General features: G+C 40.9%; 2 protein-coding genes across 9 annotated transcripts; both read left to right on the forward strand.

The window, feature by feature from the left end:
- Positions 1-369: 369 nt before the first annotated feature.
- Positions 370-11388, forward strand: pih1d1 (PIH1 domain containing 1). 7 transcript variants are annotated; one of them, XM_076996339.1, is made up of 11 exons: positions 386-498; positions 835-917; positions 4469-4538; positions 5757-5945; positions 7039-7100; positions 7208-7289; positions 8105-8201; positions 10351-10383; positions 10531-10609; positions 10885-11028; positions 11281-11388. In XM_076996339.1, exons 2-11 carry the CDS (start codon positions 837-839, stop codon positions 11314-11316), a joined length of 873 nt encoding a protein of 290 aa, XP_076852454.1. In that variant the 5' UTR covers positions 386-498; positions 835-836; the 3' UTR covers positions 11317-11388. The 7 variants fall into 7 exon arrangements, with proteins under 7 accessions (XP_076852452.1, XP_076852454.1, XP_076852451.1 ...); XM_076996337.1 differs by lacking the exon at positions 11281-11388 and having other exon boundaries at positions 370-418; positions 10885-11273; XM_076996336.1 differs by lacking the exon at positions 11281-11388 and having other exon boundaries at positions 10885-11273.
- Positions 11389-11952: 564 nt separating this feature from the next.
- tnnt1 (troponin T type 1 (skeletal, slow)) lies at positions 11953-19667 on the forward strand. Of its 2 annotated transcripts, XM_076996344.1 has the most exons (15): positions 11953-12073; positions 14511-14554; positions 14799-14812; positions 15044-15085; positions 15413-15439; positions 16493-16510; positions 16747-16768; positions 17097-17157; positions 17246-17362; positions 17831-17908; positions 18382-18495; positions 18640-18749; positions 18910-19000; positions 19319-19359; positions 19481-19667. In XM_076996344.1, the coding sequence occupies exons 2-15, from the start codon at positions 14529-14531 to the stop codon at positions 19524-19526; spliced, it is 807 nt and encodes a 268-aa protein (XP_076852459.1). In that variant the 5' UTR covers positions 11953-12073; positions 14511-14528; the 3' UTR covers positions 19527-19667. The 2 variants fall into 2 exon arrangements, with proteins under 2 accessions (XP_076852459.1, XP_076852458.1); XM_076996343.1 differs by lacking the exon at positions 11953-12073 and having other exon boundaries at positions 14490-14554.
- Positions 19668-21248: the final 1581 nt, after the last annotated feature.

The raw sequence follows: 21248 nt of genomic DNA on the forward strand, positions 1-21248 counted from the left end.
AATCGGCCCAAACTAGAGATTGAGATGAGCCGGCCCATCGGGAATCCTCCCGAATCTCCCGATTAGCCACTCCGGCTCTGTGTACAGGTCCTGGGCAGCACTGGTGGTCCTGGTGAAGAACATCTCATACAACAGTGTGATATGGAGCCATTATGGCCACAGTTCACACAGAGCCTCCTGTCATGTCTATGGTAATGGGTTAACCTAAAACTCTACATTTATCAAATTCTTATTTAATAACAGACAATCCATCACGATGAGGATAGATATCTTGAAACAAAAATTTATTTTACATTAAACTTACAAATGCCGTTTCATGAATCAAACAAACGCGCCAACGGTTTTCAGAAATACTTTTATTTTGAAAGGCTAATGATGTAATTACGGGAAGTCTATGGGGGCTCTAGCAGTTGAAGCTGTATGTGTTTAATGTTACGTTGCATGTGAAAGCTCTGATAAAAAAATATATCCATAGTAAAGCTTTTTGACGTTCATTCGGTAACTTCCATTTTATTTCAAAAGTGGTTAGTCAATCCTGCATAGATTCGCCAAGTCGGCACTTGTGTAGATCATTCAATAGCCTCTTGTATTATTCTTGCAAGCTAGCTAACACTAGCTAAGCTAACATTTTTGTTTTCACTTATATTAGCTAACTGCCTTGGTTACTTAGGTAGCTAGTTAGCTGACCAATGTCGACCTTGGATAAAAAAGTTTAATACTTAATGTGATTGTTTAATTAGACTGTCATTCTGATGCGTGTTATTTTCGCATTTGGATCTCTTTATTTTGGAAGCTAGCTAACTAAGCTAATCTTTTTGCCTTCCACCGGTGTAGCCATGGAAACGGACACTTCTCTTCTCAGTAGTGAACTGGAGCAGCAAAGGGAAGACGAGCTTTATCAAGAGCTCTTACTTAAGGTATCCGCTCACAGTTTCCCCTATACACTCAACATTAACCTCTACTCATTGGCGACCTGTTTATAGCGATGTGTTTTTGTAAGTTTTCTTTTGTGGACATAGGCAACTTGTCATCCACACCAGGGGCCCATAATTAAGTATCATTAATGATCCTTATGATATTTTTGAGTAGAGTTAGCCCACTGAAGCTGTATTGGTACAGAATGTTGAACTCTCACTGCTGATAACATTGTTCTGCAAAAACTGACTAGTTTTGTCATCAGCCATAGAAAACTTTTGAATTGTGATCATACTGAAATCTATAATGAGACAATTTAGGGAAAATACATAATTGCGATTTTTCTGACCAATCAAAATATAAGACGCAGTTGACGTTGACAGATTTTAATCCAGACAGATTTTTTTTAGGACACATTACAATTGAGAAACAGGCACTACTAAAGCTAGTGTCTTCCATCCACAACTGTATCTCAGTATATGGATGTGCACTGTCCCCAGACATCCAAAAATGACATAGGATAGTTGCCTAACTGCTTCACCTAACTGCTTCGTGAAGTTCATCTGTATAGTAGCTTGCTAGACAAGGGGAAACCACAGTGATGCATTCCAGCACGCAGACCTGATTTCCTTGAATGACAAGTGTCATACGCTTTCACTCGATTACCCACTTGATAGGAGATTCTGACATTTAACACAAATGAAGAGTCCAAAAGCCTTGTCAGCATTACATTCAGGTTCAGAAAGCAGGAATACCATGTGACATTTATGTGGGGAATTTTGTTTGTTTTTCCACAAGGAGTCATAGGTCAGGACGACTCACATGTCCAGACAGAATGTTCTCAGCTGGATATGTGCTTGACTCATTGGCGACGTGGCATGGTTTGTGTTTCGCGCCTATCTCGCTGGAAGACATTGAAGACGTGTATCTATTTGGAACTTTGATCACTGGGTTTCTGCTGATTGGATTAGGCGTTGACCTGGTGTATCGGGAAATTAAAGAGAGGGGTCAGTTATCGAATACAGAAATTGCCTAACATGATTGATGCGATGGGTAGATCTGTTGGAGCGCAGACTGTGACTGTTAGTAAAAGCATGGTATTGATCATGGAGAGGCTCTACAGGCGAAGTTGGATCAGTTTGAAGACCGCTGACTTAAGAGGAGTTTCTCGTGCACAAACTGGACGGACTTCTCGCTAAATCTACATTCCCGCTTTTCTACATTTGGCGCCGAAACAAAATTGTCTCTGAAGGTTGTCGTCTTGGTTACCTGCTCCTTCCCCCACATAGAGACTGTCAAGCGGATGGCTCTCGCTTTCCATCGCAAACTTTGACACAAAAACTGTACCAGACCAGCCTCTGGTGCCCCCCCGTCTGGATTAACATGCCTCTCACTGCGATCTGTGATCAGACTTTTTTATGCCTGTCTTATATTCTCTCTCCATCGCCCCCCCCCCCCAATCTGTAAACGGCAGCACATTTCCACGCTGCAGCCGCTCAGTGATTGAGGCCCCAGAGGAACACGTCTCATTGCACTGATGTGTAAATGTGTAATGACAAAGTGCTACTACTACTACTACTACTACTACTACTACAAACCCAGACTCGTCCATCAGATTGCCAGGTGGAGAAGCATGATTCGTCACTCCAGAGATGAATCACTCCAGAGTGCTCTAGAGTCCAGTGGCGGCGTGCTTTACACCACTGCATCCGACACTTTGCATTGCACTTGGTGATGTATGGCTTGGATGCAGCTGCTCGACCATGGATCCCATTCCATGAAGCTCTCTGCACACTGTGCTTGAGCTAATCTGAAGGCCACATGAAGTTTGGATATCTGTAGTGATTGACTCTGCAGAAAGTTGGTGACCTCTTCGCACTATGCGCTTCAGTATCCGCTGATCCCGCTCCGTCAGTTTATGTGGCCTCCCACTTTGTGGCTGAGTTGCTGTCATTCCCAAACACTTCAATTTTCTTATAATACAGCTGACAGTTGACTATGGAATATTTAGGAATGAGGAAATTTCACAACTGGATTTGTTGCACAGGTGGCATCCTATGACAGTTCCATGCTGGAATTCACTGAAATACTTTCTCTGTAGTTTAAGTTGCACAGGGTTATAAGGTTGCTGTTTGTCTTTTTCACTGTTTTCATTAAGAATAGAACCTCTAGCTCAGTCAGACATTTTTGGTTACGATACAAACGGCATGACGAAAAATATTTCTTTATATGCTGATTCTTTTATTTATCTCAGACCCTAAAGTAGTATTCCCAATATTTTCAAGTTAATTTTTCAAGTTATTTTGGGACATTTTCAGGCTATAGAATAAACTGGGATAAGACAGAATTAATGCCGATGTATTGGCATATGTATTGCTCCAAGCCTTGCTTTAGACATTCAGAGTAGGGCTGCCACAAACGATTATTTTAATAGTCGACTAATCACCGATTAATTTTTACGATTAGTCGACTAGTCGGATTGTACGTTAATTGAATATAAAACATACAGCTTATCACACTAGAATGCAACTGCTATTATATTAAGATCATAGTTCATTATACCTTTAATGAAATATGCAGCTTGTTGCAACAAACAATTATTAAAATAAGGATAAGGCACTGCCTTAAAAAACACAAAAATAAATAGGCCTACATTAATAAAGAATTTTTTTTTAGGTTTTTCTTTCTTTCATTAGTCTCTGGCATCAAACTTCGCTACATTTAAATCAAATTAGGTAGGGACCTGAAACTAAGGAGTTATTCACAAAAATAAAGTTTTGGTCTCACTGACGTTACAGAAAATACACGAATGCGTGCTAAGGCTAATTAAACCAATCGCCATCACTAATGTTAACTTTTACAGTTACCACGATAAGCAGGGTTGCCAACTCTCACGCATTGAGTGAGACACACGCATTTGACCGTCTTCACACACCACACATCCGATATCTCACGCCGAAAAAAAAGTTGGCAACCCTGCGATAAGTAAGTACTAAGTTAACGCTCTGTTTATGGTAACTTTAGCAGCTAACGAGCAATTTAGATTACAGAGATGACGGTCCCTATTCATCGTTGTCACAAGTAGCCACAACATGCTTCAGGTACGTGGTTGTGCTGCCGTGGAAGGCAAGTTCTGCCTTGCAGATATTGCACGCGTTTCGGAACCCGACTACGGAAAATGGTCCCGCACTTTTGAGTTCCGTAGCCGGGTAGCCACGATACCAGAACCTGTCTGTATAACGTCCTGGGATGTCGTCAACTGTCTACCCCGGTTTCCACTAAACTGCGCATGTGCGTCAAGGACAGAAACGCAGACGCAGCAGTTTGGAGAGGAAAAAAAACGACGCATCGACTAATAAATTAGTCGTCGACTATTTTAGTAGTCGACATAGTCGTGACTAGTCGACTAATCATGGCAGCCCTAATTCAGAGCATGTCTAATATGATGATAAAAATGTACTTTTGTTATTACTTTTACATAATGACTTTCTTTTCAGGGAATTACTGGAATAGTTTCTTTAATCCTAGGCTTAATTTTTGTTTTTTTTTTTAGACCTTGGAGAAAATGCCAAGTGATGGTAATCCGCCCACAGTGATGAATAAGTTCATCCGCCCACAACCAGGTTAGTTTCTGATCTGTCTGAAGATGTTGATTCCTCGCCCGCCTGTTGAGGAATGTATCCTTGCAATTCCTGAAAAGCCTTGAAAAATCTGATCTTATTCAATAACTACATGTAGACTACTAATTCCTCTTGTGTTGGCTTTCTGTAACTATCTCATGTTAACTGGTTTCTTTTGACTCATGACTCAAATCAGCCATTAGATACCCAAAAAACAAATGATTTGTCATCCATTTTGTTTCACCTCCTGGTCACGTTGTTAGGCTTCCATATCCATGAAAGTATTGGATTAAATGTTTGTTGTGCCCCCCTGGACTTTTCTATTGACAGCATACACAACTCTAAACTGATTAGGCCTAACATGTCTGGAAATATCTCCCTTGTTTTGTGACAAAGCTAACTGAGGCTCAAATGATTGGAGGAAGAGCTGTTTGTGGGCTGCTGGTATATAGTGTGTTTATGATTTCAGTTTTGGCAATTGTTATTGTTATACCTGGGTCGAAACTGACCCTAACAACAGAAAGGTCATCAATTTTAACAAGAGTATTTTATAATTTAGTAAAATTTATTTCTCTTTGGACCACAAAAAAAGAAGACATGGCATTTAGCTCATACGTTTATCCAAAGCAATTTACAATTATGACTACAGTTATGTTGCTGACTTCGATTACAATTATGACTAGTTTGAGAAATTGAGGGTTACAGGCCTTGCTCAAGGCCCCAACAGTGGTAAAGCTTGTAACGACTGGGGCTCAAGGGGCAAAGGAGACGGAGACAATTGCAGAGAGAGGCAGGGTACACAGGCCAACAATAGCAATAGCATGACAAAGATTCAAATTAGAAATGCTACAGTTTGAGCAATTTTGGGAAGAAATAATTCCAGTACACTAATTTCAGTAAAGCATTAGACCTTAACAGGACTTATCTCGCCTCTGATTAAAACAACATTTGTTCAGGTGGTAAATATTAACCAGTCTTAATTCACTATGCTGGGAATGAACATGGCAAGGCAGTGCTTCTTAACACGTATTTTCCCATATCCCTGCTAAGATAAGTAAAGTTGGCTTCATAAACCACAAAACATGTTTAGCTAGAGCTTGCACCATCCACATTTTCCCCAATATTAAGATGTTATCATACCCCGTGTTATGTTGAGCTAAGAGCAAGCAATGAATGTTACTTTCTTTGTGGGCTCACCTGTAAATTATTTCTCCTTTCCAGGCATGTGTGTGAAGACATTATCCCTAACAGACATGCAGAAAGTATTTGTGAACATCTGTCAGTCACCGGAAGTCCCGCCTCCTCCCCCTCTTTCCGAGGAGAAACTGGTTGAACTACTGGACTCCGATGACCCCACCGAATACAAAGTCCCCATGAGTCTGGGCGAGGCCCACGCTGAAATGGATAACAGTGAGCCCTCCATATTTCTGTCTGCTGTTTTCTCACTCACCTTTATCATTTTCACAATTTTTTTTTCCTGTAATTATTTTTATTTAAATTTAGGAATTCCTATTAAGTAATCATTTAGTGCATACAGAGGATGAAACACTACATAGAAATGTACTGAAGTAACATCATAGTTACAAATGCAGCCACATAGTTCAGCTATAACAAGTCAGTTTCAGTTAGTGGTATGTGTAAGGTGCATTAACAGGCTGTCACTCATTGCGCTGATAAATGTGGTTTCAAAGTAGCATGAAACAGCTACTAAAGTTCAAGTGACGTCATATGGTCACTGGCTGAATTCCTGCAGCATTAGTCACCAGATCTGCAAGGATCATTTAATGTGTCAGGAAAGCAGAGCAAAATGATGACATCATGTCTACATGCCTGTTACACCTCTGCCTCTGTGTGGTCCACTCCTCTGTACACTGGTCTGTGTGAGCCTGTCGTGTTTAAGGCCTTCTAGTGGGCCCATGGATTGGATTGAATAACAGGAGGCCTCTTGTTTTATTTATGTGTATTCAATCCATACTTCACAGGAGAATAACAAAAAACGAAAGTGAGAGTATTAATTTTAATGCACAAAACAGTCTTTCTCTCCAAAAGTCCTGTAGTTCTCCAAACTTCTGATAAGTTCATGTTACTATCCTGCATAAGAGGTTAAATACACAGAGAGTAAAATACAGTATATTTCAAGGCTATGGAGTATGATGAACCTTCTGAATAAAAGAACTTGATATAATTTACATTGACAAAGAAATGTCCGATTGTGCTGCCGTTCCCCTAGCACTCTCCAAGTGTGCCTTTCCTCCGGCAAAGGTGTATATTAATATGTGAATGCTAATGCTCAGATTTATGTGTAAGCCATAAATGCCAAATCAAAGACAAGGTAAGATGTCTGTGTGCACAGAACAGAGGACAAAATGACAAGAATATTCAATTGAAAATCGCTATAACTCAATAAAATCGTGAAGGCTGTTCCACAGTAATATCGCAGTGCGTTATTATTGTGGGGTATTATAGTGGGTTGCCCTCACAGAATTTCTTCTTTTTTTCCCAGGCTCAAACAGCTGTACTGTGTATGACATTGTCATTAATGGAGCCTTCTTCCAGAAATGTCAGGTTTGTTCTAGCATGTGTAGTCATTGGGAAAATTGGTTGGTTCTGTCCTCATTCATGTGCCTGTGACGTTCTATGTTTCCAAGTGTGCTTCTAATGTGTTTCCCCAGAAGAATCCATTGTTTCAGCAGTTTCTGATTGCTGTGAGCCTTGAGGGCCTTGAGAACAAATACAGCATGGAGCTAAGCAGAGGTCAGGTTCTTCTTTCTGTCCTCCTTCTTCTTTCACATTTCCATCTTTCAGCAGATGTGATGCAGAGCAGCTTATTTATTTCCTTTTTGTAAAGACGTCAAGTCAGCGTTCACTTTACTGGACTCAGCATGTACAGAATCAACTAGGTGTAGAGGTGATATCCGTTCTCCAGGTTTTCATTGGTAGTTCGTGAACACAGGGCTGGTATAGACTGTAGATGCTGTTTTGGGGGTCGGCTGCAACACGTGTAGAGATTCCAGAAATACAACTCCTCCTGATTAACTCATCCCTCACTACCATACGAGTATAAAATACCATAGTGTTGGACAGAGAAAAGGAAATGTTCATACAGGGAAAGCTAGTTTAATAATGTGCACAATTATTGTACAGTGTTGGTAAGTTTGTATTTATATTGCCTGCTCTGCCTTTCAGGCCTGTACTGCTCTCCTTTTCACTGACTTGTAGCGGATTCTATAGTCAGAAAAATCCTTGTTATTAGAATGGCTTTTGTTAGAATGTCTGGACATGTATAGCAAAGCTATCACATTTCTCTTCATTTCAGTGCTGAAGGTCTATGGCTCATTCAGCTAGATTTTACCATTCTTTTTCATAACCTTTATCACAACCTGAAGGGATGGATGGTTACCTATTGAAGTGGTTCATTATTAGAGTTATTTCTGGTTAGCTGACTATTTAACTTGGTGCCACTTAGAGTTAAGTGACCCCCTATAAATGTTTCTGGGTGTTTATTAAAGTGATGAGCTATCATAATGAATGAGATCATCTTTATCTATTTATTCATTTATTTATTGTAGATATTAAGATTTTGAAGAATCGTAAGTTTATGGGCTCTTTGACAGAGCAGAACATTCGAACAAAGAGCAAACCAGTCATTCAGGAGATCGACTCAAAGTATGTCATCTTCTTTTATTTATCTATCTTAATATTTTCAACATTAAAAAACAGAGAAGGTGCCATACAAATTAAAGAAAATATGTAATACTCTAATACACAAATATTAGATTTTTTGAAGTAACTATCATATATTTTGATGGCAGCTCTGCACACTCATCGTTCCTTAAAATGTATGACAGAGCGAGCAAGCACACTGTTAACCAGCTTCATGAAACGGCACCCATCAGTCCTGAAGACATTCTCACATAAGCAGAACACTTGTAGAGTGAGAAACTAATGTGCTGAAATAAAATTTTTTGCGTGTGTGTTGAGAATTCAAATATTCTGTGTGTGTGTGTGTGTGTGTGTGTATCATGTTTGTGTTCTGGATTAATAACCATAATAGTAATTACACAAATATTGCTTTACATAGAAAAATTAAGCAAAATACATGAATAGTCGCAGTATGTCAGTGTAAAATAAAACAGCCTAAACAAATGAGCTTTTAAACCAGAGAAAACTCAGCAGACTCACAGCCCTTTCACACCCTGCCTCGCCCTTCCTCACCCTGCCTCACCCTTCCTCACCCTGCCTCACCCTTCCCGCTCAGACCTGGCACTTCAGGTATGTTTTTGTTTCCTGTCGACATGCCTGTATTTGATGGAGACATGATAGAGACATGTTGATGGGTATGCTGGGTGCAGGTGGCAGACTTTAAAACCGTGGGGGTAATTATGTGATTATAGTACATATCACTTTACAAGATGCAGCACTTATATCTCTTGCAATTCACATAGCCCTAAAACACTGAGCAGTGAAGTGATGACTGCTGCTGGTTTCTGTATAAGGCACTGTTGACCTGGTGCCTCTGTGACTTCCCTCCCTCCAAGTCTTGTCTGCAGTATTGTTTATTTTGGATTTATAGAATTTGTTTATTAAATATGTTATACTGGCTCTAGATACTTTGTTATACAGTGCCTCCAAGTAGTTTTCAAGCCCATGCAAATTTAACAAGTTGCAAATAAGTTAGAGCCTTCAAACTTTTGAATAAGAGCAGCATTTATTAACAGATGCCTAAATATTACAAAACAAAAATATAAGCTGCTCAGTTAAATTATAATACATTTTAAACATAAACATTAGGGTCAATTATTATTCAAACCCTTGGTTTAATATTTTGTGGAAAACCCCTTGCAATTACAGATATTAGTCATTTTTTATAAGACCTGATCAGGCCAGCACAGGTCTCTGGAGTAATCTTGGCCCACTCCTCCATGCAGATGTTCTCCACGTTGTCTAGGTTTTTTTGGGTATCTCATGTGGACTTTGGTCTTGAGCTCCTTCCACATTTTTTCAATTGGGTTAAGGTCAGAAGACTGACTAGGCCACAGCAACACCTTGATATTTTCCCTCTTAATCCAGGCCTTGGTTTTCTTGGCCATGTGCTTGGGGTCGTTGTCCTGTTGGAAGATGAAATGATGACCCATCTTAAGATTCTTGATTGAGGCGTGGAGGTTCTTGACCAAAATCTCCAGGTAGGCTGTGCTATCCATCTTCCCGTGGATGCGGACCAGATGCCCAGGCCCCTTGGCTGTGACGCAACACCACAGCACAATGCTGCCACCACCATGCTTTACTGTAGGGATGGTATTCTTGGGGTCGTATGCAGTGCCATCCTGTCACCAAATGTTCCGGGTGTCGTCCACCAAAAGACCTCGATCTTTGCCTCATCAGACCAGAGAACCATGACCCAGTCTGCCTCAGAGTCCAAGTGATCATGAGCAAACTGTATACAAGCCTCGACATGACGCTTTGAAAGTAGAGGTACCTCACGAGCTATTATTGTCAGAAAAGGTGGGAAAAAACAGATAATTAAATTTCTCCTTAATACTTGAGGGAACAGAATTCTGGTGGTTTGAGGGGTTGAATAATAATTGACCATCTGATTAAACATTTTCACAATAAAAAAAATAAAATAAAATAACGTTTTTGCTGGAGTGCATTTAAAACGTCCAGGCTGATCTACAGTTCAAATGTCACAAGGCCAAGTTAAATCTTACACAAGACCATGTGTAAATCTGCAAAATCTGCAGGGGGTTGAGTACAACTTGGAGGCACTGTATGTCTGCACAGTTCTAATATCGGCACATGTCTGTTTTTTGGACAGGGAGATGCAGGTACAGCCTTTACAAGCCACAATGTGAGTACTCACTTACAGTCCTGACATGTGGTGTCTGTCTGAGGATAACCCGAGTGTACATGTGTGGCTGTCAGCAGGAATCATGGTAGAGAATGTTTGCTCTGCTGTTGCTTGCCAACTTTCCACTTTAATGCCTGTGTTGCCTAGGCCACAGTTCTGTTTGCTGGTGGAGCCCCCTGTTGGAGATCCAGAGTATCTGATTGCTGAGATTCAGCTTCCCGGAGTGGTGAGTGATTGCAGCCCCCGATCACATTGTAAATCAGACATATGAGACATAACTGTTATGTGAAGGGCTTTAATAGGCACAAGTGACATAATAATAATAATAATAATAATAATAATAATAATAATAATAATTTATTTCCTTTATCTAACACTTTTCTCAGACCCAAGCTGTCTGAAGCGCAACTGAAGTGAACCATCTCATCAGCTACATTCCTTTGTGATTTTGTTTTTTCTACGTCCAACCCTTTCATCTTCCTCTCACCCCCTTGTCCTTAGTCATCCTCCCGCTCCCTTGTCTTGGACCTTGGTGAAGACAGACTGCTGCTGAATGCTCGCCCCTCGCTCTTCCATCTTGATATCTACTTTCCCTTCATGGTTGATCAGGAAAACAGTTCAGCCCAGTACAGCACCAAAACACAGGTGCTTCCACAAACCCTCTCAGTGGCTCATATGTTGTAGTTTTCATTTGCTTAGTGTTAACCATTATCTTAAATGTGAGTTCACCCCTTCCTGTTCCCCCTCCCCAGCACACACACACACACACACACACACACACACACACATTCCTTTGATCCTGACCAAATTCTGCTTACTGACTCTGCTTTCCACATGACTACTGAGGATGACTGGGAAGTTTCTCATCCTTGCTGTTTGTCCCATTCTCCCTTGCAGGTTCTCACAGTCACCATGCCAGTGAAGTCTTCATAAAACATTTTCAGTGTTACTTATTTATAATAAAACATTTATTTTTACCAAGAGAATGTGGTATGCAGTCTTATTTACGTTAACTTATCAGTAAAAAATATTCATGCAAACATTAGTATTACCAAGTATGAATTAGTCCTAAAACTATGAGGAATATTGTTTCCACTGCAGCAGCTATTGGTTGAGTCCTCCATCACTACTGCAGTGAACCTGTATTCAGTGAAAGCACTCTGGGACCCATCCTGGGACTCATATCCTGGCATGATCAGTCCCTTACTGAGTGGTATAGATGCTTAGCTGCACATTAAACAAAGCGTTTGGAAAAGTTGGTAAATCTGAGTTGTGTGAATGCTGAGGCAACACCCTCATACTCCACTGAATTGTACTGATTTATAGAATTGCTTTTTGACTTTTTGACCAAGGTCTTTTATTTTTCGGCACCATGGAAATTGAACGTACAGGTTCTGAGAACAGTTGCTGTTAAATCCCTGCGTTATTTTTGTCCTCCTCTCTCCCTTTGTTGTTTCTCTCTCTCTTTTTATCCCTCCGTTTGTCGAGTGAGGTCAGTTCTTCTGTCTCTTAATCCTCAGTGGTGGTCATCTTTCTGTCCTAGGGTTCATCGCTAATCCGTCTGTGGCCGCGTGCCGTAACTGTTGTCACCCTCTCTGTTCCCCCACTCTGTATAAAAAGCTCCCTGTTGTTACCCACTGCAATCTCCGGGATCCCCCCTTCACAGCAGACACATCCTCTTGTTACTAAGGTAAAATGAGTCTTTGTGCTTGCTCGCTCTGTCATACATTTTGAGGTACGATGTTCTCTCGTACTAACCTTCTTGCATTTATCAGTACAGTATACGGATAAGATTCTATGTTCTGCCACTGCAGAGTCAGTAGTAAAATGACGTAATGGAGGTTTCCATCTTAATGATTTTGTACATGAGTTTTTGTCTTTCTTCCACGTCAGTGTATGTATTTGTCGGGATTCTCGGGGCCTTCTTTACTGTATTTTATATACGTGGTAGACAAGTGATTTAGGAATCCTGTACCGATAATTACTTTTCATTCAAATATGTTAATGAAGTAATGAAACGAGTCATCTGTGTGTGTGCGCGCATGTGTGTTAGACGTCACCCCAATCATAATGGTTTCAAATGCCATTTCCACTGCGTCTCCGGAGTCCGAACTATTAATAAAATCTACTCTCACGGTGATAATAACTCGTTGTGACACACATAATCTCCCCTTGCGCCCTTGACTAAAATTATCTCTTTAGAAATTTCTGACTAATGCTCCACCCCTCCCCCCACCAAGTAACTGTACACTTCAACTACCCTTGAATTCAAAGCTTCTGCTACTGAGGCTACACCCTCAAAGATGCCTCCCATCAGATCATCTCCTAAGGACACGTGCAGGTTGCCTTTCCCTGCTGCTTGCTGGAAGGCTTGCGCATTTTTACACCAACTCTGTATTACAATTTGTACTGCATTGCATGTTTCATGTGATGACGCCTTAAAAAATAATAATTAATAACGTTGGACATTAGCATACAATAGATGGTGTGACCTATACACACCTGTTTCGTGTTGCATCTTAGCGATATGAAACCAGGCCCATGCTCATAAATCACCAATAAATCATATACACCTCATGATACGCATCTTATAGCAGAGTAATTCGACTCTAAGATGCATTTGGAGTAAAAATACATCTACATGACCTCATGGGCTCTAAAACTCACATTAGGGCTGGGATAAAGGGTTAAATTGCTGAGAAGCAGATGGCTCAATCACTGCCTTGTTGAATTTGGAGCAAGGGCAATGAAGTTGCGTGCTTCATAGACTGACAGAGATGAAGATAGCGATTAAAAAACATAGTGACAACAATGCAGAAAAGCAGGAAACGGGCACATGTTTCTGTTTTAGGGAAAACACAGCAAAAAAACTTTCGGCTTCTGTTCCGTGTCGCTGATGGTTACTACATAGCTTCATGAGTTTTTTTCCACTGTCTGCATTCTGAACAGGAAACAATTCAAATCAAATTCCAACAGCACAGCAACTGCCTGTAACAAAATAGTCAAGTCCCACTAAAGTCATCAAACGCACAAACGCTCCTCCCGAAGATATAAAAAAGGAAACGGATGGAAGAGGAGCACTAAAGTGATAAATGTATCTGCGGTCCTTCTGTCTTCACATTCTCACCTGTTCCCACCTCATCAGTCTTGTACATGAAGCAGCCAGAAGGCTATCCTTATACAGGGGCTGCTACTGCCCACCATGGCCAACCCCGGCTCCAGCTGTGTGGGTGCAGCAACAGCAGTCGTACTACAGCAAGCGCTGTGCGTTAATTAGAAACGGTACAATTACATTCCCATTGCTTTTTTTTCATGTAATTCACTGCTGTGAAATGAATCCACTTTGTTCCACAAGAGTGTATGTCTTTGGGATAGCGAGTGATTATGTGGTTTGAATAGTTGTGAGCAGCTCTCATATTTTGAGACATAGCCCGGAGAGGCCCACAGACAATAACATAGGAAACTGGAGAAGGAGAAATGCAAAGGTTCAGGTGTTTGTGTTTGTAAAAACAAGGGCTAAGTACAATCCATTTTATAAAAGAGTAAGGCCAGGGATTCTCAACTGGTTGGTCGTGACCTAAAAGTGGGTCGCGGACACATTCTGGGTGGGTCACAGAGAGCTTGTAAATACTTAATTAAATTAAGTAATTAATAAAATTATAATTAATTAATGCTCTTCTGATTATGTACTCGTCTTTTATCGTGAAAATAGACTGAGGCGCATGTGTCAGACATGCAAACCACTCTTGTTGCCATTGTTGCTAATTGTTTATCCTTTTAATTTATTACATTTGTATTGCATAACAATGGGTCATGACTTAATGACCATGAGAAGCCCTTGCCTAGGTGTTTGCGGCTATCCTACGTGATGTGGTAGGTTTGTTGGCTAGTCTCTGTGAGGGAACCCTGTGAGAACCATTGTTAATAACTGCATTAAATGCTTCTTCCCAGTGGCTCATACAATGTGCTTTGTTCGCTTACATTATTCTCTCCCTTTCATTATCATAGGCAAAAGGGAAAAGATGTGTTGGTCAGTTTGAATGAGGACCTGTCTACTTCTTTATTTTGACCACGATGACGTGTTAAATGCTGTTCACTAACGTTAGTTCTTTATTCTTCTGATGAAGCCGCAGGCAGGTGTGATTATGTCTGATGTAGAGGAAGAGTACGAGTAAGTAATGCATTTGGGTTTCCTCTACAATTTCACTTTTCTCTATTTTCTTCATTTTGGTGACTTCTTAAACATTGGAACTGTCCTTGAAGTGTTTTGCTAGAAACTGATCCAGATGACAGATTGTTTTACATGATATAAGGATGTTTTCAGTTGTATTGCATTTGTAATTCAAATTTGTATTGCATTCAAACATTTTGGTCTTCCCAATCTGATCTCTGTCTCTCCCACTGCCATGGGTTAGAGAGCAGGCTGAGGGTAAGTGCCTTGATTGGTTCATCCGTGTTCATTTTCCTGTGTGAGTCTTGTGGATATTATGTGGTGTAAGCTCATTCTTGCCTGGTTTTCATCACTGTGTAAAATTAATCAGAATGTTTTTATATGAACTGTGTGTACTGATCTGAATTTTAGATGCTAAGTTCTTTATCAGCTGCATTTAATTTTCCTTCTAACTTTAATCATCCCTCTGTTGTGTCCCAAACCTGTCAGAAGAGGAACAAGAAGAGGAAGCTACAGGTCAGGAGGATGGAGGTGAGGAGACCCACCGTGCACTGGCCAAACTCCATCTCTCCATTCCAACAGGATTTATGCAGTCGACATATATAACAGGCCCTGACAGCCCTGCCTGTATGAAGCAAAGTAACACCAACCGACACAACTGAAATGTGAACAATACACAAAGCATGCCATGTTCCTCCAATACCTTACCCACACTTCCCCTTGGCCCCTAGTTGGGGGAATAAGCCTGACCCTCATTTACCCAGAACCTGCATAGTCTGCCTCATTTCCTAATGTGTCATTGTGGCTTTCTTTTCCTTCTTCCCCATTGGATGGGTTCACACTGGGACCACATTACAGAACAGCAGGAGTACGCAGAATATCAAGGTATTTGCATTCGACCTGCAGCCTCTGCAGCATATTTATTTGCACACTCACCTGCAGGATGTGAAGACGTTTTCAGCTGATGTCGTCCATTTGTGAATCTGCAAAACTATGAGGGGGAAAAAAACACATGGCTTATATTGAGTCACCACACATGGCATACACAGCTCATTAAAGGTTTGTATCTCCCTTCCCCCAGTAATTTAGAAAATGTTTATTTAGGAATGATCACGTATTAACTGTAATATGTTAGAATGTACAAAGCAAAGCAATAGGCCTATCAGGGCAACAAATAGCTGTAAATGGTCTCTACATCTTTGATGCCTCAAACAGGTACTCTCAAACTCTTCCTTTCTATCCACTTCAAATACAAAGCATTCAGTGAAGTAGTTTCAGTGAGAAACATAGACTTCCCAGACTTCCTAGCTAATGTACTCCCATTTTTGACCACTGCACTCTTTTTATGTGTTCATTATTATTATGTTTATTATTATTAATATTATCAATAATAATAATAATAATAAACTTTAATAATATAATAATATAAAATAATATAATAATACATTTCATTTTAGTTTCTTTTTGGAAGGATACAACACCTACATATGCCTTTCATGATAAATGACATACATAAACATTTCTAAACACTTAAAACAAGCATCAGCTGTCATTAAATCTGCTTTTGTCAAGTTGACATAATGTCAAATGATCCTGATTTTGGATGACTTTAGGGTGTGTGATGATGGTGTGTGCAGTGAATTGACAGCATGCTGTGGTCACACGTGGAACATGTGGTAGAACATCTGTCTTTTTTCATGTCCTGCAACCATTATTAACAGCTGCAGAATTTTAGTTACTTATTGCCACAGATCTAGAAAATATGTTTTTATATGAATATCTGAAACTAGAAAATATGCTGCACTGAAAGCTTTTGGAGATTATGTTTTCATTATCTGTCTGGCATCGAAACCTTTGTCTAAACTCTTTTTGTTTCTTCTCCTTTCTTTGTGTGCTTTCCCCCCCACACATTTCTTCCCCATTTCACTCATTCCCCAGAGGATAACCAAGAAGAAGGTGAGGCTGTGGACTTTCTCACGTTTCCTCGTTCAGGTTCACTTTTGACATCCGATCCTGGGACTACATTCCCCCATACTCATCACTCACCAAGCATCATGTAGAAAAAGACATAATGCCCTAATGCTTGTGTACTTCATGTTAACATGATATTGGTATGATGTAATATGTTATTACACAATATAATCCTAATGTCTCTCTTTCTTTCAAAATACCAACTACTCTGTTTAACATAGAGGAGGAACGTCCGCGTCCCAAGTATGTTATTGTCTTCATTTTCATTTGTACATATGATACAATTGAAATCATATTACAGAGGTGGATAAATATTGTGTTGGTAGTCTTGTCCAAGGACTTACTGGTGCAGCATGGTACATTTTTTGAGACGGGACTCCCAGTCCTCCCCATAGGAGAGGCAGTGTTGTGACCTTGGTTCCTTTATTGATCACAGTGGGTGGAATTCAGGTGTTACAGCAGGAGCTCCAACCAGATGTTTGTTGAAAAATAAGAGAGAAATAAATAAATAACCAACCCCATTCCAGAACCTCCATAAATGTTCCCATTTTGTCTTCTGGTGTGATTTCAGACCCATGGTGCCTCAACTGGCACCTCCAAAGATCCCAGAGGGAGAGAGGGTCGACTTTGATGTGAGTGTGACTAGACTCTGTCCGTGTGTAAAGCCTACAGTGTTATCACAGGTTTCTCACTCTCTTTCGTTCCTTCTTGTCTCATCAGGATATTCACAGAAAGCGGATGGAGAAAGACCTGCTGGAGCTGCACACTCTCATTGAGGCCCATTTTGTGCAGAGGAAGAAGGAAGAAGAGGAGCTCATAGGCCTGAAAGAGCGAATTGTCAGTCTTCCCAACACAAACATCCTTCATAAGTGATAAACAACATGTACAGTTCATGGTCACATTTGCCAAATGTAAGATCCTTTTTTAAGGCCACAGCCTTGGAGAGGCATTTACTGCTTGGTTAATACAACTGGAACATTTCACCTAATTTTTAGTTGCTGACAGACCTTTCTCTTGAAGGATTTATTTCAACGAATGCTGTTTGAATTTAAAAATGGTATTAAACAATTGCTTAAATAAACTAAATCTATGATGCTTTACATCTATAATTTAACATTATAATCTACAATGTTATTCTATAGTATATAACATCTATAATTTAATTTTATAATCTGCAATGTTGTTCTGTAATACATAACATGTATAATTTATCAGAGTCTCCTGATCTGTATGTTTGGTATGCACATGTCCCTCACCCATCGTCCCAGTGTTTGTGTCTCATGTTCCCTACTCTCCCGTGGTCAGGAGCGACGTCGTTCGGAACGTGCAGAGCAGCAGCGTGTGCGAGCAGAGAAAGAGAGAGACCGGCAAACAAGGATAGCTGTAAGATCAAAGCCTCATCACCTTCATCACCCTCATCACCCTCATCACCTTTGTTATGCGTTGCAAACATTTATTCCAAATCCTGTAAGCGTGCGTGCTTTGCAGCAGCTGCCCAGGCACTGTGCATGGTTTGTGTTTGTTCCATTCTCCCTCTCCTGTGTCATGCACATCAAGAACTCAGTTTTCACAAATGTTGCTAATATTTTTGATTATCAGAAAATCTATTATTTGTCTGGATTCTTTGACCAGTAGCATTAAAGATAATACATTTTCTACTGGAATCTTTTACTATGTTTGTTTACACTGGAGTGTTAGATATTGTATCGGATTTTCTGGAAGCTGCATTGAAATGTCAAGTAAATGATAAGCCAAATAACTGACGTCAAACGAGTTCTGTTGAGAGAACACAGCATCTGTGTGTTTGTTTGATTGTGGAGATTTTCAAAGGTGCCTCTTTCCACTCGTCCTGCTAGGAGGAACGCCAGAGGAAAGAGGATGAGGAGGCCAAGAAAAGAGCAGACGATGAAGCCAAGAAGAAGAAGGTGTTGTCCAACATGGGAGCCAACTTCGGAGGATTCCTCGCTAAGGTGAAGTGCTGAATCACATGTGAGCAGAATCAAATGCATCTGTGATTTGTTCAGTTCTACATACAGAGGAGAAGTGAGATTTTTTGCTCAGAAGTTGTTGTGTGTGTCAGATGTTTGTTCAATTCATGTGGGTGTTTGGCACAGGCAGAGCAGAGGAGAGGGAAGCGCTTAACCGGGAGAGAAATCAAGAGGAAAACTCTGGCTGAGAGACGCGGTCCTCTTGGCATTGAAAACCTGAGAGAGGATGGTCTAAGGTAAGACACACTGACATTTAACAACACACATACGCACACGCACACACGCATGCACATGCACACACTCACACATTTCTCTTTCCAGACATGGAGTCATGCATATTTATACTACTACTCATTCTGTGTTTATCACCTTCTGTGTCATCACTGCGACAAACAGGCAGAGAGCTCAGGAAATGTGGGACTGGATTTATCAGCTGGAATCTGAGAAGTTTGACTTCATGGATGAGATGAAGAAGCAGAAGTATGAGGTGTGCCATATTTACTCTGTGCACCCGCTCCTGTACTGGTGCCAGCTCCTGTACTGGTGCCGGCTCCTGTACTAGTGCCGGCTCTTGTAATGGGGCCCGCTTCCGGTACTGGTGCCCACTCCTGTTCTGGAGCTCACTCCTGTACTGGTGCTATCCTACAGTGACACATGGAACAATCTCACTCACCTTCTTAATGGTCCCAATGCTGTTTTGGGACCCTAAATATATATATGTGTGTGTGTGTGTGTGTGTGTGTGTGTGTGTGTGTGTGTTACACATGCACTGAAATCACTGTATTTTCTCTGTGTATGTTGTCAGATTGTTGTCCTGCTGAATAGGATTTCACATGCCCAGAAATTGTAAGTTCCTAACTGTACCAAGTGTATATTGTTTATGTTAACATAAGCTCATTTTAAACAAGTTGACTTTTTTTTTAGCTTCCCCCTTGAGCCTGTTTCATAACACACTTTTGTTTTGCAGCAAGAAGGGTCACGGAAAAGGAAAAGTTGGGGGTCGATGGAAGTGAGAAAAACCCACGTCAACAAGAAATGAGAGAAAGCCAACAAGAAATCAGAACACACCCTGTCATTGTGGTTTTCCTCTATCATCTAGCAGGGGACAATCCGATTGGATGTATTCTTCATTAATAAAAGGGTTCTCAAATCTAGATTTGTGTTCTCAGTTTCTTTGTAAGATGAGATTTGAGAAATTGCAGATGAAAAGGGAGATCCACAATCTCTCTGAGATTTTTTTTACTCTGTATTGCACTTCATGGAGTTGCATGTGCTGGTCTGACCCGTCAGCACTATAATAAGCTTGTTAGGACACATCCTGAGCTACAGGAGCATACAGGCCGTATGCCTGTATGCCGATGTTACCACACGGCAACTCTAGACACCTTACATATTCACAAGCCACTTCAATAGAAACACCTTCCTTCTACATATACTGTGTCTGCAGATCACGTGCTGACATCTGCAGTGATATTCCTCCTGGCCATTTTCACAGGACAGCTATTGGCCAGACGTCTTGGTGTCAGACGTAAGAATGCAGTAAGAATGGCACAACTAAAAACACACAAAAGCATCAATACTGTTCCTCAAACACCTTGTACTATTTAAACACCTACGAACATACTGGTACCATCCCATAGATATGTCAAGAATGGTCAGACCAGCCATGGACATGCTAAAAGGTGGCAGTCAAAAGTGCAAACTTAAAAATGCAGTTAAAAGAAATGTGTACCTGACAAATATCAAGAGCACATAGTAGGGTGTTTAATCTTAACATGGCTCATGTAAAAACTTTTTTTTTTGTTTTTTTTTTCTACTGTCCTTTTGAACATACCCACAAATGATGTTTTGATGTGCATGTGTTTGCACATGCACTGGCTCACTAAAGAACACATGTATGCAGAGCTGTCTTTGCATAGAGGCATTGCTAGGCAACTGCCTTGGGCCCCTCCCACTGCAGCCCACTGTAGGGGCCACCTGACTAGCTGACCTATTTCTCGCATATTAACGTTGATGGGCCCCCTAGCTAAATTCGCCTTGAGCCCCCAAATTGCTAAGTCCGCCACTGCATGTATGTACTCTGTGTATGTTGTCAGCCTTCAGACTGAAGGACAGAACTAAAGGGGTGCAGATGGAGCTGAAGGTGAGACTCAGGGAGAACAAAGAAGCCTCTACAGAAAACAGCTGGAGAATCCAAACATCCCCCAAAAATTCCACCCTAAGCTTAAGAAAAGTCCAAAAGGGCTGTGGACATGACGCAGATCACCAACTTTAAACAAAGCAACAGACTTTTGGGGGTAATCAAGCTAAGGCCAATTAGTTGAATGTATTTTTTTACAGATTCAGCACAACACCCTCCCTCCACACCTACAGAAGCATCTCTCCCACTCCCACACTATCTACACCTGTCACGGTGAGGCAGCCCCCTACCGGCCGCCTCTGTCCACAGCGGCTGTTGTTGTTGTTTGGTGACGTCATGTGCGTGCCTCAGGTGGGCGGAGCCCGTGATCCGTCTCACCTGAGGGTCGTTTGTTTGCCTATATATGTCTTGTCTTTGTACCAGTTGACCGCTGGTAATTGTATCCTTAATTTGGATATATTGCACGGGTTTTAGGTTTGCACACTTTCTATTAAACCATCCTTTTTCCCTGAGACTTGGCGTGATCGCTTCCATTTTATTTCGCTCACCCTGCCCGTCACAATAATTAAATGTAAATGTAAAATGTAAATGTGCC

This window comes from Brachyhypopomus gauderio, chromosome 2, assembly GCF_052324685.1.
Source record: "Brachyhypopomus gauderio isolate BG-103 chromosome 2, BGAUD_0.2, whole genome shotgun sequence".
NCBI lineage: Eukaryota > Metazoa > Chordata > Actinopteri > Gymnotiformes > Hypopomidae > Brachyhypopomus > Brachyhypopomus gauderio.